Raw genomic sequence first — 19,785 nt, 5'->3', positions numbered from 1 at the left:
GTAAAATTAGATATAAAATCTCTAATATATTATATTGACAAACTGCATCATTAATTATTTTCTTATTTTATCTATAGTTGAAATAAAAGTATTTGTTGAACGTCTAGCTTTATATAGTTTAAACCACAAGCAAAAATGGACAAGATTTTTCAACTGATTTTTATAGTACGTTCTTATGTTGTACTGTTATACCACTGTCCCAGGTTAGGGGGGAGGGTTTGGATCCCGCTAACATCTTTAACCCCGACACATTATTTATGTATGTGCCTGTCCCAAGTCAGGAGCCTGCAATTCAGTGGTTGTCGTTTGTTTATGTGTTACATATTTGTTTTTCGTTCATTTTTTTACACAAATAAGGTCGTCAGTTTTCTCGTTTGAATTGTTTTACATTGTCTCATCGGGGCCTTTTATATCTGACTAGCGGTATGGGCTTTGCTCATTGTTGAAGGCCGTATTGTGACCTATTGTTGTTAATGTTTGTGTCATTTTAGTCTTTTGTGGATAGTTGTCTCACTGGCAATCGTACCACATCTTCTTTTTTATAAGACTAATTATTTTGGTTTTATTGGTATTAGTTCATAAATATTGTATACAATACATTTTATTAAAGAGAGGCGTTTACAAGAGATATAAGAAGAATAAACGAATGGAAAACAACTATCCTATTCCTGGCATTTCCTTATGTAAAAAACCGTTGATTAAACATAGTTGTATAGCTACCGAAACCTCTCACTTGTATGACAGTCGCATACAGTTCCATTATATTTAAATGTCAACATTGAAAGTGAAACACGGATGAACCATTTGATTGACTGGTTCGATCCACACAGCATACTTAAATGAAAAAGAGGGATAAATGATGAAACATTTATTCATCCATTACATCGCATCACAAATTAGCAGCCACTTGTGGATTTATATCAATGCTTTCGATTTTCCATGTTCGCATATGGTTACTGGACGAGTTTAACGGCTATAGACTAACACATCACAACGAACGACAGTGCTCTTAAATTTGAAATAAGATTGGACTGAAGGCTAACCGACAATAAGGCACTTTAACATTTGTACTTGAAAATAAACTGGTCTACCAAAAACTAAGTTGTGTTACTACTTTTATCATTTGTAATTTTTAAAGTCCTTTAAACACGCAAAGCAATGAATGTGTTTTTTGTGCTTTTTTTGTAAATGTTTGTTTGTTTTGAGAATGTAACGCAGTGTTGACTGCTGTACCCATATTGTGACTTTTTTCCTATTATATGTCTGTTTTGTTCACGCATCGTTTTAAATATAACGGAATTTGATTCGACTGTTATTTATGTGAGAGGTTTAGCGCGATAAAACTAGGTTCAATCCAGTTTATGTATTTGAAAATGCATGTACCATGTCAGGAATGTGACAGTTGTTGTCCATTCTGATTTTGCCATTTGATTAGGGACTTTGCGTTTTTAATTTTCCTCGTAGTTCAGCATTTTTGTGAATTTTTTTTCATAATACAGCTTTTTAAACACAGATATTTAAGCAAGTAATGAATTATGCCAGCTGAAGAATAAAGTTAAAGTTTTTCAAACACCGAATGTGTCTTTTTTGTTCCTAGAGGAACTGTTTAATAATCAGAAACAACTTAGTGTACTACCAGTTCTCGAGTTCATTTTGATCCATCATTATATTTCTTTGTCGGGTTTATAGTTTTTACTTGTCCTGTCGCTCATTTGTCATGTTGTTTTCTGATTTCCTAGAATTCTGTTTCTGGTTACAAGTTGTATCTTCATCTATCTTCGAAAAAAAACTTAGATTTACACGGATGTTTTCACACTGAAAAATACGTTAAACTATACAACGCTGTTTTTTTTAATTCTAAAATAAATCATCGGATTTTGAAAGGATTAATGTTGCTCAACTGTAATATTGTTCACTACAGTTTGTCTTTTCGTTATCTATCTTTTGGAATGATTCCCAAGTTTTTATTCAACCAATGGTTTTTGATTTTATGGAGTTTAAAAAGAGAGTAGATAATAAGGAGGGAATCCCAAAATCATAAATTGCATTATAGTAATAAACTATAAATTCTTTCGACTATGTTTTAGGTTTTAATATTCGATTTGTTGAGATATACACGAGATGTTGGACCAAAAGGGACTTAAAATGATGGCCAAATCTATCTTTGTTCATTTTATATTGTCTGGTGTTTCTAGGTTTCCGCAACATCATGAATGAAGTACAATGACTAAGAGGCATAAGCGATTTACATTTCAAAATAAACAGCCTTTTTCTATTTATGTAATATATAATTCATGTGTCAAGTGTTATTAAAATAGCTTTAGGGACATTTTGTTTTCATCATTTCATTGATATGAATTACAACCATGTTGGATTTTCTCACAATTTCACATATACACGTTTTGAAATCAATTTTATGGTTTAATTGACTACTATGGAATATTTGTATCCCGAATGAAGATGGACGTTTTCACATTGTCGTACTCACTATCCTGTCTTCATATCTTTGATGCTATTACATCACTATAAGCGAGATCGAATTGTCTGTTACAATGAGCGATACTACCAGCATTGAAAGTGAAACCATCAGCCCATTTTGTTAGTAATGGAATCGGTTTACCAAAATAATGGCAAAAGAAACGACTTGTGTTAAAAGTGTATCGAATTGGTAATGTTTTAAAAACTACGATTTTTCTTATCACAGGCATAGATTACCCTAGCCGTATTTGGCACAACTTTTTAAATTTTGGATCCTCAATGCTCTTCATCTTTGTACTTGTTTGGCTTTATAAATATTTTGATATGATCGTCACTGATGAGTCTTGTGTAGACGAAATGAGCGACTGGCGTACTAAATTATAATCCTGGTACCTTTGATCACTATTGCAAATAGACTATTAGACATAGTTTTCATTTGACATAACAGAACATTTCGACTGTCATTTAAAGTGTTAAAAGAGTTTCAAATAAGATATTGAAAGGTATCGTTCAGTAGATTCATACAACATACCAAAATATTAACTTTGTAAAAAATGGGCGGAGAAACAATAGTACATATTCATTAAGAACTATCTATAAAACATGTCTTTAACAAATAAACAAATATTGAAGAGATTGGTAAACATTTCCAGGGGGATATTCAGACATTATAACATTTTCTTTAAATGAGTCAACCCATAAGACATGTTTATTAAACATGATACATCGTTCTGAATAACAACAAACACGGTTCCAATATTACATCGGAGTGGGGAAGACTAGTTGCAGTAACAGCCGATGCCACTATAAAGTCTATAGTTCATATATACAATAATCATTTCATTAGTCGAGTCAATCATGCTTACATGAGACCAAAATACTGTTCATGTATTTGATTTTGGTGGTCATATAGATTAAGTCGATAACAAATGATATAATTCATTTCGCATCACACATGTTTCTCTAACAACATACACAGAATGCGCATGACTAAAACGTTGGGAAAGTCAGAAAATAAAACCACAGATTACGTAAAAGCACCAAGGTAAAATCCTTTTTTTTTTATTTTAATAATTTTTGAAATTATTAACGAAAGCACATTCTATGGTATTTTGTAAGTTTAAGTTTATGATAGACTGGCAGGGCAAATGAAATTTCACTTAACATACTAAATTGTCCTCTTCAAATATTGCCTTTGAAACATGTAAACCTTTTCCCTTTGATAAAGTGATATTGAATTCTGCTACGTCCACACATAACTTTTTGCGATTACACACACGCTTTGGTTTTATGATCAAATCTTTTCTATGTGAAGAACAGCCATAACATGAATCAACCTCTCCAAGATGCTTATCACCTGCAAAATACATCTGAGTTACGAGACTTTTATGTCCATTCTTGCCGTTTATTTTAAAATGGAGATGAGCTGGTCTAAAATCATTTGCATTTGCACTTGTTGTATATTTTCCAGGATAAATTGTTTTAAGTTTATATATTCCATATTTGTTTGTTCTAACAAATCCTCTACAATTTGTTTCATTTTTATATTTCCCCTCGTGGTTTGCTTGCCACATTTCGACTTTCACTCTACGTAAAGGAGTTTTGCAGTCCTGTGCAAAAATTATTCCGACCACATGAAGAGGTACATTTTTCTTGGCGCCGGTTTCTTTTTTGTATTGACATAATAGTCTCTGTCTTGGTGGATCTGGATAATAGAATGGCCCTAGAATATCAGAACTTGTTGGTTTACATTTCTTTTCTGAGGACTCATTCATGAAAAAGAGTAATAAAGTTAAAAGCAAAAAACACTTCTCCATACCTGAATTCTATCTGAACTGAAAAGTTGATATTTGATTTAAATGCATCCATGTAATATGATTTACATATGGGAATTTTCATCTGTAAGGCCACACAATTATAAATGATTATGAACGTGTGGGCTGATATATACATGTATTTATATTAAAAAAGTGCAATTTGTGCGATGTTTTTTCCGCAATACTTGTCATTAATAGTCAGTAGTTGTTGTTAAATCTATATTTAACATTTAATTGCTTCTCTGTTGTTTTATTCAACGTAAGAAGTAAAAAAGCACATGGCGATAAAAGATAATTGTTTGATAGTCTATGAAATTTACTTCAACATTAAGAACGTGATTTTAACATGTTATTTGGTATATCAATTGAATTAGCTTTTTATTTTCTTGCTTTACTAGCTTTTTATTTTCTTTCTTTACTATTATAGAAAAGGCATTTGATTTATTTTTCACAAGGAATGTTGAGATATCTTCAGCGATTTTGTTTCATTTAAATAGTTGCTCTGAAAATAATATATATATGAATATTTTGAAAAGTAATAATAGTATCGGACAGGTGCAGATTGTATGTCATTTGTCAAAGAGAACGCTAAACTTCAAAAAGTAATGATATCAAGTATATATACAGGTTAGATATTAAAAATTTAAACCCCATTTAATCCTACAATAACAACTTCTTATACTAGCCCATGTCAAGTATATACCACAATTTTGATATTGAAAGTAACAAAACAACTAATGCCAAATCTCACTATTAAAATACCTAAGAAAGAATTCCTGACTTGATAATAACAAATTTTCTTGAACACTCTACTAAAGACATTTTATGACGCATGTTTTAATTAAAGGCAACAGTAATATACCGCTGTTCAAAAGTCATAAATCGATTGAGTGAAAACACATTAGCTATAAGAAAAAACAACGAAACAACAGAAACACAAAAACAACAAACGACAACTCATACAGAAACGAACTATAAGATAACAACTGCCATTTTCCTGACTTGGTACTGAACATTTTTTTTAAAAGATGTGTTAAACCTGGTTTTGTGGCTAGCCAAACCTCGTTCGTTTATGTCAATATAAAATATAACACTAAAATGACTTCATTACATGACAGGAATACAATACAAATAAAGAACGTACAGGACAGATAAATACACTAAAAACATCAGTTACAAAAAAAAGAAAAACCAATGCAACACTGACTTGGCCTTGTTTAATTCCATTTACAAAGCGGAAAAATGTGTTTCGTAGTGTGTAACAATTATGCATGTTAAAGTAAATATGAATGAGCAACAATAACAGAATTAAAAAAACACGTGTTTGCCATTTATTCAGATAAAACACTATTATAATTATAAAATACTTTTAAAGCTATTGCGCTCGGGATTGATTCTTAAGTCTCAAGTTATTACATTCAAATTATGTGCATTTTCCCAAAACATCTGATACATCAGATGTTAATATATTTATGTAAAGTCTCAGAGTTGAACAAAAACAATTTTCTATGCGTTATTATAAGATTTATAAGCAAAAATGTATCTTAACACAATGTGTCTAATGCTGGACCTGATAGCCATCCCACCGTACCCGAGTTTTGTGAATTTCAGGTTGCTACGGTTTGTTTTTCTGCGTAGAATTGTTGACTATTCTTCTTTCTTTTTTTCTTTGCTTGGTTTTGTTTGTATTACTCTTTTGTTAAACATGGCTTTATTAATTCACCTTTGACTTTGTTATATTATAGTTCGTTATTATCGATTTATGAATTTCGATACTGTTGCCTTTATTGAATAATCTCTTTGTATTGCGTCTCTTTTTGACATATCCAAATACAACTTTTTGTATCTACATAAACATTCTTATCTATAATGATTTCTGAAAGCAAGTGTTTGTATTTCTTCGAACAAGTATAAATTTAAGTATGTCGACTTTTTGTATTTATTGGATGATCAAATTATGTTCTTATTGATCGTGGGAAAAGAGAGACTTGGCCTTGCAGTAGTGCAATTTCATACCGTTTTGATCGTGTAAAATATCCTGACCCACAAAATGTTTTAAATACTCATTAAGGTATGCACAAATTGAGGTAAAAGAACGACCATTTAGCTTCCAAGTGAGGGAGTTATAGGGTTTTTTTTCCTTAAAAATATTCTGATACTAAGTACTCAAATTGATGACAAAAATAATCTGTTCAAGCAGAGGAAAACAACAAATATTTCTGAATCCAAATGTTCCTCATTCCTTATAGTGTTAAATTAATGCCTCAAAATAGTTTGATTGATAGCGTTGAAAAAATAAATAAAATTGTTTTGACTGAGACAAAAAACTATAATCCCCTCCTTTAGACAGTAAATGGTTGCTCCCTAAATGAAAGAATTTTTTTAGAGTGTGAAGGAATATACTTTTGTTCTCCCAAATATGGAAATGAGTACAAGTACCGCAGCGGTGAATAATTTCTTTGACTCCTCTTTCACCAAAAACACCCCAATTACTGACTCTTTTCATCAGATAAAGTTGACAGTTATGGTGTATCACAGATGACAACAAATCTATGACGATTATCGTAGCAACATTACATATATGTTTTCCTTGATTGTGATATCACCAAATGAGACTTCTGCTTACCCTTTCGGAGAACCTGTGTTCACCACCAGTTTTTGGTAGGGTTCGTGTTGCTCAGTTTACAGTTTTCTATGTTTTGTCTTGTGTAATATTTTTTGTCTGTTTGTATTTTTTTTTATTTTTAGACACGGCGTTGTCAGTTTGTTTTATATCTGAGTTAGACAATCTCATTTGGTATCTTTCGCCTCTCTTTTATTAACGAATGTGTACTTACCATGAGTAAAACGACGGAACCACGTGTTAAACAGGATATGATAACTGTTCCATTGCACCTTAGATTTTGTTGTTCAGTCTTAAGTTTTGTATAATCATTTGTATACTATTGTTCTTTGGTCGTTTTTCGTTTTTGCCATCGTTTTGTTATAAGTTTAATGTATTACCTCGATGAATTATTTGTTCGCTAATGAACATCTACGAAAGGCTTTCGCAAATCGAATAAGATCACTTTACAATTAATTGAGTACCACACTAAGGCTGATAGCAAGACTATATTTTTTGTTCATAATATTTTCCTGCATCATAGACCAATACCTGGACAGTTGTCTTATGTATCATTATCCTAAAACAATAAACACAAGTCATGATTGCAGTTTCGAAATGGATTCGTATTCAATTCATAGCATATGCAAACAAAGGTATTTTAATCTACCAGTATATCAGCAACATTATGTTTGTTTTAGGTTTGTCAATAATAAAACATGATCTGACAATATAATTTGTAATTGTGTCTATAATTGTATATACTCCTTCACTTATGTTAAAGGGAATGGCAGTAGATTCAACGTGCACACACTTAAAATCGCATTATATTTAGATTGATACGAAGCACATAGCATGTGACCACACACAATAAGTATTAGATTCAGAACAAAGGTAACAAAAAACCAGGCTTGTAACAACCGATACTGTAAAGTTTTCTCTATGAGTTGTCAGTCCAATTTCTCAGACCATAGTGATAGTTTCATATAAGAAACAAATATTTCCTTTCATTTCTCCAGTTAAAATGCAAATAAAGTTAAAAGACAATATTAAAAAAACCGGTATATTTTGGTGTTGTTATGTTAGTTTCATTACCTGAAGAATTAAGAACTGTTCCCATCTTTGTCATTTAGTCAAAGTAGTGTCGCCTCTTTGGCAATTCTACCACTCATTATACTACATTTAAAAAAAAATGTTTATACAATTTAAAGATTGAATAAAAATTTCATTATGAAGGAGTAAATAAAAAGAACCAGAAAAAAACGCGTACTTTGTTTCTTTGATGTGCCGTTCATGTCATTCCAGAGCTACAACGAGTTGGTTAACCATTTTGGAATATCACAGATGATATCGGCTTTGACCTACCAAATAAGTCTTATTAGAGGGTTTGTATTAACATGAGCAACACGGCGGGTGCCAGGATCTACTTATCATTCTGGAGCACCTGCGGTTCGGATTGCTTACACTTTATTTTTCTATCTTGTTTTTTTGTGTACTATTGTTTGTCTGCTCGTCATTTGCTTTTTTAGCCACGACAGTTTATTTTCGATTTTTGAGTTTACAACGAATATAGAGTAAACAACTGATCCGTTACATAGACACACCAAATGATTGACAACGGCGACCTTATTTGATGATATTTATCTGATATTCTAAAATGATCATTATTTATCAATTTTCGTCCAATAAACTGTATTGTTGGTAAACGTGTGAAGTTGAAAAAGAACCATTTTAACGACTTTTCAGACATATTGCTATGACAATAATTAGAAAAGATCATGATAATGCATTGTGATTTAAAATATTATCATTTATGGAAACTGACCTGTATTCAATTTTTACAAATATATCCAATGGTCAAGTGTCATATACTCTAAGTCATAGAGATGGTTTTCGTTTCTGTTTACTGAAGTATACGCTTGATCGACTAAACGTTAACTGCTATTTATTATATGCATTATGTAATGAATGGTTAATCCTATCGATTTTGTCAGACGTTAGGCGAACACGTTTTGAAGAAAAATGATTCAAATATATTCCATAGTTATATAGTTAATGAATTTTAAATTTACAAATTGAACAAAACATTGCAATTTTTAGTTTACTAGTGAACCATATTTATAAAAAAAAGTTATTTTCATATGTCATTTCTTAATTTATATTATAACGTATTTTTTTAATTAACAGATGACTATTTACTTTTTATCTGTTTATACAAAATGTTCGTTTGCACGACCTAAGTACACACTCCAATAAACGTTCTTTTCATATACATGTAATAAAAATATATCTAACATCACTTAAAATAAATGATGTTTCGTTATAAAACAAAATGACAATAACAATCAAAACCAAGGAGTAAACAAAGACTCATAAAACCAAAAGACATTTACATCAACCGTTATAAATAATAAATAAGAAACAACACGAACTCAACTAAAAACCGGGATTGAAATCAGATGCTTCGCTATTTTGACGATTTCTTGAAATATGCATTGAAAGCGAAATTTGTGCATTCCGACAGTAGTTTTTTATAACAATTGCTACACAATAATTACTTTTTGTATAGTAATGGTATTACAACGACGAACTAGTTTAGTAAACGAAAAAAATAATGTGCACGTTGTGATAGATATTTCATTATCTGGTTCGACACTTTTTAAACCAATGTTATGTGTAAGTTCTGTTTTGAAAACCGTACGGTGTCTTTATCGTTAACAAAAGAGGGCGAAAAATACAAGAGGGACATTTAATCGCATATATCGAAAACAAACTGACATCGCCATGGCTAAAAAAAAAAAGGCAAACAATCAAATAATAGTACACACGACACAACAAAGAAAACTAAAGACTAAGAAACACGAACCCAACATAACACTGGGGGTGAATTCTGGTGCTCCGGAAGGCTAAGCAGATCCTACATGCTCTACATGTTGCACTTCGGTACTGGCATGAAATACGGATTTTTTGTGTTATTTAAAATTTGCTGTTACAAAGTATTAGAAATTATTATAAATTAAGGACTGTATCTCCCTCGTGCAAAGCTCTCATTCCTTTCAAGAATTTGGCTATATTTTTTGGACCTTTTGGATTATAGCTCTTCATCTTTTATATAAGCTTTGGATTTCAAATATTTTGGCCACGAGCATCACTGAAGAGACATATATTGTCGAAATGCGCATCTGGTGCAAGAAAATTGGTACCGTTAATTTTATTACTACCACTGGGTCGATGCCTCTGCTGGTGGACTATTAGTCCCCGAGGGTATCACCAGCCCAGTAGCCAGTACTTCGGTACTGGCATGAAATACGGATGTTTTGTGTTATTTAATATTTGCTGTTACAAAGTATTAGAAATTATTATAAATTAAGGAATGTATCTCCCTCGCGCAAAGCTCTCATTCCTTTCAAGAATTTGGCTATATTTTTTTGGACCTTTTGGATTATAGCTCTTCATCTTTTATATAAGCTTTGGATTTCAAATATTTTGGCCACGAGCATCACTAAAGAGACATATATTGTCGAAATGCGCATCTGGTGCAAGAAAATTGGTACCGTTAATTTTATTGCACCCGTCGTGTTGCTCATGTTATTGTAAACAGTCGTATTCGGTAGGGCACAGTCATGACCAGGGAATGGGATTGTAGTAACGACATAGGGAACATATCCGATATCATATGAATACCGAACTCCAAGGAAATGGAATGGACCAATGGATCCTTTTTGTTTCAAGACAAAACCAAAAGCTCAAACACATCAAACGAATGGAAACCAATGTCATAAACCTCGTTATTCTCTTTCTCTCTCTTATATTTTTTTAAATATGATATAGGGCATGTTTTGGAAACATCTTTTTCATTCATCCGTTGTTGTTCTTTCCATTCATATAAAGAAAAAATAACTCTGTAATAAGCAATATTTCTCCTACCTTGCTTTGAGGATTTTGATGAAGTTCAAATTATAAAAGTTTAAAGATTGATCATGAATGATTTCTTTCTTCATAAAACACATATTAAAATATGTTTAAAATTAGTAAGCAATTAAACTTTACCATAAAATACCTGCTTTTACTATTGTTAAGAGATATTCGTATCATTAGAAACCCTGCGAAAAATATGAAAATAAAAGTGAGAAAATCGCCAAAAGTCACTATCTGATCAACACCAGAGAGCTTAGTGCACACTAAATATCTAAGTTTTGATGACATATAATCATTTAAACAAAAGGGATAAATTCAACCACAATTTTCATTTTCACAATCATTTAAATATTTTAGAATGAAAATAACTTCATTTTAACCATATATTTATTATCAATGTGCATGTACTATCTGTAATATGCAACTGCTTGACAGATGATCAACTCTAAGTAACGCTCTGTTGTTCTGAATGACTTGAATTAAAATATTATGTGGCACATTTACATTGAAATTTTAATGCAAAACCATGGCCACTTAAATTTCAAACAAGAGTGGTTCATATGCCTTAATATTTCAGTTTCAAATAAGCAAATTTATATCTAACATGCAGCTGAAGTGAACATTAATATAAAATCTGATGCGTTTGGTAAAATGTTTCCTACTTTTAAAACGGTTGTTGGTGTTGATGGTTGACTTTTTGTTGTGACACCTACACAATAATTCCATTCTCGATACATATAAATATAACTAATTTATACATTGTTGAAGGGCTTTGCTAGTTTTCCTGCCGAAGGTCGGTGGTACCATGTTCACTCCGTGGGCAACCATTACTATAAAATGATCGCCGCAAATTACGTGTGAAGCAATAGTGTTGACAATTATGGTAAACGCCAAGAATCAATTAATCATCTTTATATTTCAATGTACTAATATGTTTACTATTCAGGAAGTGTAAGTATTGTTATTGCAAATTGCCACAATTTCTAAATCAAATATTAATGTAAGTAAATATAATGGCAAGATGTCTCACTTCAATAACAAGGAATTACGTTGTTTTATAGGATTGAATACTTCAGATAGTTTTTTAAGTAGCTTTTCGGATATATTGTTTGCATAGCAAATAATCAAATAATCAAGAACTAAAGTTTAATTTAACAGATCTGCAGAATAATTTTTTAACAATATCCGCTGGTAATTTTTTATACTATTTGCCATACAGCTATTTTTCGATATTGTTTACTGTACGTTACGATTGAATCACTTTATACTATAGGTTTACTATAGAGCATGCATATTAAGTACTCTGCTTTATAATTTGAAATGCAAACATGCGAAATTCTTTATTTTGCTGGGAAAAAAATGCATCTTAAAATAAATATATTATATTATATTATAGTTTTTGAAAATTTCTAGTGTCTTTTAGTTTTTAATTATCAGTTTAAGATATGAAATATCTTGGTTACAATTATTATCATAGTTATTACCTCTATTGTTATTGTTCTTCATAGAACTACATTTATGATCCATCAAGCCACATTTCTATATATATTTTAAAATAAATTTCACTTTTTATATGTTGAAGTAATGTTGACTCTTTACACATACCCTATTGTTAAATATCATAAAATTATCTCTTCACTTTTTATGTCAAAACACAAATGTTTCACAATAGTAGTATATATCGTTCAGTTTTGGCCCCTGCCTCCACCAAAACCCCAGTACCACCGACCTTCGCACCCATATATGGACATGACCCGCCCACAATATTATATATAGCCCTAATGACGTAACTGGAAGAAAGGAAAATGAATCACGACAAATGCATGTTTACCATATTTAAATATACCAATATGACTTAGAATTATGCCATTTTCATGAGTTTACCCAAATGCCCGCCCACAGCCTCATGACGTGTTCGCATTATAGGAACGTTCATTAAGCAAGAGCGTATCCCTCATTGTAGATTATTCAATTCAAAAAATCCAAAAATTTAAAAATTCAAATAAAAAAATGTGCAAAACTGTGACATATCGGGATAAGATGCATTTTCGACTGTTTATTTTTATTATTATTTAAAATGAATTACATTGATTTTCCAGCTAAATAAAAACCGATAATTTCACAGGTGAAATAAACGTGGTTATTTCACTCTCTGACGTCATACAACAATAGGCGTTATCAAGGGATCAAACAATTGTGAATGCGTAGAAAAAAAGATATAGTTCCTTATATGTTTTCTATTAATTTCTTTTAAAAAAATTTGCCAATGAAATAAAAGGAGTAACTAATTAAAGAAATCAAATATCGAAACATATTCAACTCGTGACCAAACAACACTTGATAATTAACTCATGTGCGAGAATTAACAAGTTTTTCGGTCACTCCTTGAATATGTTTCTTTGTTAAATTCTTCGATTATTTATTCTATAATTAATTTTAATGAAAAGTCAAAGACGATTGGGTTTTTAATTTGATTGATATACCGCAATAAATGCTGCTTTTCCTAAAATCCAGAAACTTTGTTTGATAAATAATTATTTTCAAATAATTGTTATACATAATAACTATGTTTACTTTTTATCGTAGATTTTATATTTCGTTTCTGTTAACTGTACGTTTCGCTTGGATAATTATACATCAAATTAAATGTAATACCATAGATTGTCTTGCATTTGACAAACTATATGAGAGCGATTTTTATTGTACGTTACGCTTGAACAATAACATATTATTTTGAATAAGTAAAGGTAACAGCAGTATACCGCGATGTTTATTGTACGTTACGCTTGAACAATAACATATAAGTTTGAATAAGTAAAGGCAACAGCAGTATACCGCGATGTTTATTGTACGTTACGCTTGAACAATAACATATTAGTTTGAATAAGTAAAGGCAACAGCAGTATACCGCTATTCGAAATTCGTCATCTAAGATGATCCCGGGGACACCTGATAAAATCGGTGTTGTTGTGTCCTTCACAACATCCGATTGACACTTGTTTATCCTGGGCGGAATGTCATCAAGTATAATATTGTTTATTCTGCTAGTTTTCATGCTGTCAGGCTACCGGACTGATGGAATCCTGTTATTCCATTTATCGTATGCTCATTCTTTAGCACTTTCAGGATTTTGAAATTCAATATGAGATGCAAACAAGAAAAATTCTTCATTCTGTGCTGATACCATATCCTTAAAAGCAATCGAAATATAAATGCTAAGAATTTTTTCAAGTTTATAAGTTAAGCGAAATCACTGCAGTAGCGAATCAACGATTTCGTTGTTATTATTTTTCAAGATGCAAAATATCTTGTTTTTAAATAGTTTTAATTATCTAGTTTTTTTATGATAAAATTTATAATAATGGTAAAATTAAATTATATATGCATAGAAACTAAATATTCATTTGTACATACATCCATAAATGATCTTTTTCAATAAAACAAAATATTTTGAAGGTGAAATGATTGTTGTTTCCTTATAAAAACACGCACTGGGGATTCATTATTATTCGTTGGATACCAATTTCGTGGGTTTCGTGGTTACAGATGAACCGAGAACTCAAATATTCAACGAATAACATATTTTCAATAGGCTCAGTATACAAATTGGAAAAACCACGAAATCATATGTCAACGAATATGCAAGCTTTCGCCAATCCACGAAAATTGATACCCACGAAAATAAACGAATCCACAGTACATCGTATTAAACAAAAATGGGCATAGAAAGTACAATATTGCGTGACAGCTGGCTGTAGCATTTCATAAGGTGTATTTGACTTTTCGTAGAGAAATTACCATTCCTACGAATGGTGACTTATTTTTAGAAAACATTACAATATGTGTGTGATGTCATGTCAGTTTAATAATGTGTCTCCAAAACTTAAACATTCGTACTGACATAATATAATATGAGTATTGCTCAATTTGAAGGCCGTGTGATGTTTTATAATTGTTCACATCTTTGGAAGATGGACAGTCGTCTAAATGGCAACCATATGTCATTATTTATATATTGAGAATTGATTTGTATAATCTTAACAGAATAAAATTCATAATTTTACACACAAAAATTTAATAAGGGTTTCAATCATGAGAAGAAGTATTTAAAACTATGTACTGCAGTGTGGTGATAAGTCGTCAATGTCATACAGCAGCATAATTATTATCGAAGGTACCAGGATTATAATTTAATACGACTATATATAATTTGACACGCGTTTCGTCTACATATGACTTATCAGTGACGCTCAGATCAAAATAGTTATAAAACAAAACAAATGCAAAGTTGAAGATCATTAATCACCCAAAGTTCCAAAAAGTTGTGCTAAATGCGGCTAAGGTAATTTATGCCTGGCATAGGAAAATCCTTAGTTTTTAGAAAAATACAAAGTTTTGTAAACAGGAAATGTATAAAATAAAGGCAACAGTATACCGCTGTTCGAAATTCATAAATCGATCTAGAAATAATCAGGGTTACAAACAAAAACTGAAGTAATCACATTAAATATAATAGGAAAACTACGACACAACAGAAACACAACACTAAAAGTGTAACAAACACAGAAACGAACTATAATATAGCAATGGCCATTTTCCTGACGTGGTACATGACATTTTAAGAAAATAATGATGGGTTGAAAAAGCCAAACCTCCCGCTTTTGTGTCAATGTTAAATATAATATTAAGATGACAACATAACATGACAGGACTACAATATAAATAAATTGGAGAACTAATAGGACAGAGAAACACACAAACAACAGCTATCAAACGGTACTATAGGTTTCCAACTTATTACGCCAGACGCGCGTTTCGTCTACACAAGACTTATTAGTGACGCTCAGATAAAAAGTTCGAAAGCCAAATCAAGTACAATGTTGAAAATTGAAGACCAAAAGTTCCAAAAAGTAGTGTCTAATACGGCAAGGTTATCTGCCTGGGATAAGATCATCCTTAACATTTAAAATAATTATACTTTTGCAAACAATAAATTTATAAAAATTACCATATAACTGATATTCATGTCAGCCCCGAAATGCTGACTACTGACTACTGGGGTGGTGATATTCTCGGGGAAGAAACGTCCCCCAGCAGTAACATTGACCCAGTGTTGTTTATAGTTACCAAAGGTAACAGGATTATAATTTAATACGACTCGCGTTTCGTCTACACTAAACTCATCAGTGACACTCAGATCAAACTAGTTATAAAGCCATACAAATACAAAGTTGAAGATCATTAATGACCCAAAATTCCAAAAAATTGTGCCAAATACGTCTACGGTAATCAATACTTGAGACAAACTCAAATTTCGGCTCTCCCTTGACACCATTCGCAAGTACGGTCTTAAAGAAACGATGATAGTCCGTCGGAAGGGGACGATAAATGGCTGACCCGTGTTAAGAGAGAGCCATATCTCTTGCACGTTAAAGACATCCTTGTAGATTTCGAAAAAGAGTAGGCTAAGGACGCTACAAGGCAGCACTCGCACCCGCAAAGTGGAAAGGGATTTGTATAAGTTGCAAAACTTGTTTCCCAATCCACTATAAATAAATATGTTTAAACTAATACTTGAGACAAGAACATCCTTAGTTTTGGAAAAATACAAAGTTTTGTAAACAGGATTTTTTTTTAAATTACTACATGTATATAACATAACTGGCGAAAAAATTGTTTCAAGTAGTTATTTATGGCGTTCATTGTCAATGAACTAGTATATATTAGTTTAGGGGCCAGCTGAAGGACGACTCCGGGTGCGGGAATTCTCGTTACATTGAAGATCTGTTGGTGACCTTCTGCTGTTGTTTTTTCTATGGTCGGGTTGTCGTCTCTTTGATACATTCCCCATTTTCATTCTCAATTTTATTTAAAAAATATAAAACAACATGTTTAAAAATTGCTTGCGCCCGAAGTGCTTTTCTGAATTTAACTTCATCAGGAACGCTCAAAGCCAAAACCTTTGAAATCTGAAGATGTATAAGTACCGAAACCGTTGAAGAGCTTCTTGTCAAAAATACCTAACATAAATAGCCAAATTAATCTAAAGCCAATATAAAAAAGAAGATGTGGTTAGATTGCCAATGAGACAACTATCCACAAAAGACCAAAATGACAGACATTAACAACAATATAGGTCACCGTACGGCCTTCAACAATGAGCAAAGCTCATACCGCATAGCCAGCTATAAAAGGCCCCGATAAGACAATGTAAAACAATTCAAACGAACGGCCGTATTTATGTACTAAAAAAAATGAACGAAAAACAAATATGTAACACATAAACAAACGACAACCACTGAGTTACTGGCTCCTGACTTGGGACAGGCACATACATAAATAATGTGGCGGGGTTAAGAGTAAAAACACAAAAATACTGAACTCCGAGGAAAATTCAAAAATGAAAGTCCAAAATCAAAAGTCCAAACACATCAAACGAATGAATTACAACTGTCATTTTCCTGACTTGGTACAGGCATTTTCTTATGTAGAAAATGGGGTTAAGTTTGTCTGAGGGAGTTGAAACATTAGTTACTTAATAATTTCAAACTTTGTAAACGGACAACTTAAGTAAAGTTTTTTAAATCATGTCAGCACCGAAGTATTGACTACTGAGCTGATGATACCCTCGCGGACTGATAGTCCATCAACCATTTGCATGTTCAAATTTCTTAATTCAAATCAAAAGATAAAAATTAAGGTAAAAAACGTATAACATCGTCCAGCACTGTGGGATACCCGATGTGACTGGTTTTTTTTAAGATCACATCATTTTTAGTTCTGTTTGAAAGAAAGGATTCGATCCAATAAATGCTTTGATCTGATTTGCCAAAGAATTTTATTTCATATAGTAATCTTTTGTGTGGTACCTTTTCAACAGCTTTAACAAAATCTATGATTATGAGATCTGGTCATTGTGTTTTGATAATTCATGAATCAGTGAGGTGACTCACATGATCGTTTTATCCTAAATCCATGTTGTAATTCATATCATTTGTTATTGATTTCAAGATGGTGCATAATGCAGCTTGAAAAGATGTGTTCGAGTAATTTGTAAGCTAGGCATTTTAAGGTAATATGCCTGTAGTAACATCGGTTATGTTTATCTCCTTTTTTTCGAATACAGGTGTGACGTTTGTCCGATTCCAGTCAAATGGTACTGTTCATGCTTCTAATGATCTGGTGAATATTAAGATGGGGATGTTTGTACATATTTCATTGTTTTCGTTTCGTTTCGTTTCGTTTGAGTACTCCGCTTGCGATGATATCAGGACCAATAGCTTTATTAGGTTTTATGTTTTTATTAAGTTTATAAACACCATCCCTAGATATTGTTATGGTTGTTATGGTTGTCATTTTGGAATGAATACTATGACCTTTGTCTGGAATGTTAAGACTTGTTTCAGATGTAAAATTTGACTGAAATTGTTTGTTCGCTTTCTCCGCTGGATTTGAGTGCAGTGTACCTTCACTTCTTTGAGGCGCTATACCGGTGTCAGAGTTTAATCTATTTGGCTTTTAATGCAGCTTTTGATGTGTATTTTTAAAGCATGTTTTCTATCCATTGCCAGTAAGAGTTTCTCGGTTTTTTTAAGAACTTGGTTTTAATTTCTTGACATTGGTTTTTTGTATTTCGGATTTCCTTTTACTTTTTAGTAAAGTTTGTTTCTCTTGTTGATCAGCTTTTTTAGTTGGTTATTTACCCAAGGTAGTTTTGATTTAGTACTAATGCTTTTTGTTGGAATATTCTTAACAATCTACTTTTTTATTTTTGTCTTGAAAGTATTTCAAAGTTCAGCGACACTCATTTTATTTTGCCTTTTATTTTTATCTTGTTTTTAGCTGTTTGTATTTTTCAGTGAGGTCTCTTTCTATTCGGTCCTAATTTGCCTGTTTGTAGTTTCTCGGCAAAAATTCGATTTCATTTGCTTGTCCTTTATCTGTTTTGAATGGTGAAACCTAAGTATTTGGCTACCTGTTTTTTTTCCCAATTTGTGACAATGGAGATGATAGGATGTTTGAAATGGTGCAAACAGGCGAACTATAGCATTTAAAAAATCTTCTTGCAAGACATTGATGTCTGTTTTGAATTTGATGCATTGAATTTATGCTTTTATGAAATGATATGAGCAAATAAGCCCTAATACGGATAAATCAGCATGTGCAATACTAAAAACGTTCCACTGTCGATATACATCAAGATTTATATTATAGTATTAATGTATGGACTTTTTCATATTGGCCCTGTAACATCCCCGAGGTGTTAATAGTGGCCAAGGATGGTTGTAATGGCCCTGAGGCAACGCCGAGGGCCATTACAACTGTCCGAGGCCATTATTAATATCAAGGGCATGTTACAGGGCCAATATGAAAAAGTCCATATATTGATACTTTTATTAACCAACTATAAAGGCAACTTCATTCAAGAACAGTCTTCGAGTCTCGGATCCAAAATTATACAGCTATCCACAAACTACAACAGGACCAATACAGAAAAGCCCGTTTCATAACATTTTTATTAAATGGTTTTAATTCTTCCATTAAGGATGTATTCTTCTGACTTTTCAGTCTCGTTCAGTCTCTTTGAAATCTCGTTCTTGAATTATTTCCAAAACATGTGATACAAGTGAAAAATATCAATGAATTTTAAAAATATTATAATCAAACATGAATCTGTGAAACAATTGTGTATGTACAATGGATGGTTTTTGAGTAATCCAGTTTCAAATTTTACGACCAATCAAGTCAGTATTTTTAACCAAAATTTTGAGAAAATGGGTGAGGGATACAAAAAATGATTTTACAAGAATCATGTACATCCCATATAATTTTGGTCTTTGTAATTTCTTAGACATATATTTTTTCAATCGTTTATAAAAAAAAAAGTTGAAATAATATGCATTTTGTTCTTAAAATTGAGAAAAATTATAAAAATACAAAATTGACAGCATGTAAATTTTACACAAAAAA

General features: G+C 31.7%; 1 protein-coding gene across 2 annotated transcripts; it reads right to left on the bottom strand.

The window, feature by feature from the left end:
- Window positions 1-3,233: 3,233 nt before the first annotated feature.
- LOC134711056 (protocatechuate 3,4-dioxygenase beta chain-like) lies at window positions 3,234-8,819 on the bottom strand. Of its 2 annotated transcripts, XR_010106137.1 has the most exons (4): window positions 8,723-8,819; window positions 7,993-8,073; window positions 7,133-7,477; window positions 3,234-4,201 (listed from the first exon to the last, which is right to left on the bottom strand). XR_010106137.1 is itself a non-coding variant. In XM_063571489.1 (3 exons), the coding sequence occupies exons 2-3, from the start codon at window positions 7,327-7,329 to the stop codon at window positions 3,639-3,641; spliced, it is 594 nt and encodes a 197-aa protein (XP_063427559.1). In that variant the 5' UTR covers window positions 7,330-7,477; window positions 8,723-8,809; the 3' UTR covers window positions 3,235-3,638. The 2 variants fall into 2 exon arrangements, 1 of the variants encoding a protein (XP_063427559.1); XM_063571489.1 differs by lacking the exon at window positions 7,993-8,073 and having other exon boundaries at window positions 3,235-4,201; window positions 7,299-7,477; window positions 8,723-8,809.
- Between the last annotated feature and the right edge of the window lie 10,966 nt (window positions 8,820-19,785).

Source organism: Mytilus trossulus, chromosome 1 (genome assembly GCF_036588685.1).
Source record: "Mytilus trossulus isolate FHL-02 chromosome 1, PNRI_Mtr1.1.1.hap1, whole genome shotgun sequence".
Taxonomy (NCBI): Eukaryota; Metazoa; Mollusca; class Bivalvia; order Mytilida; family Mytilidae; genus Mytilus; species Mytilus trossulus.
The sequence above is the reverse complement of the archived record's forward strand: the minus strand, read 5'-3'. Positions and strand labels throughout refer to the sequence as shown.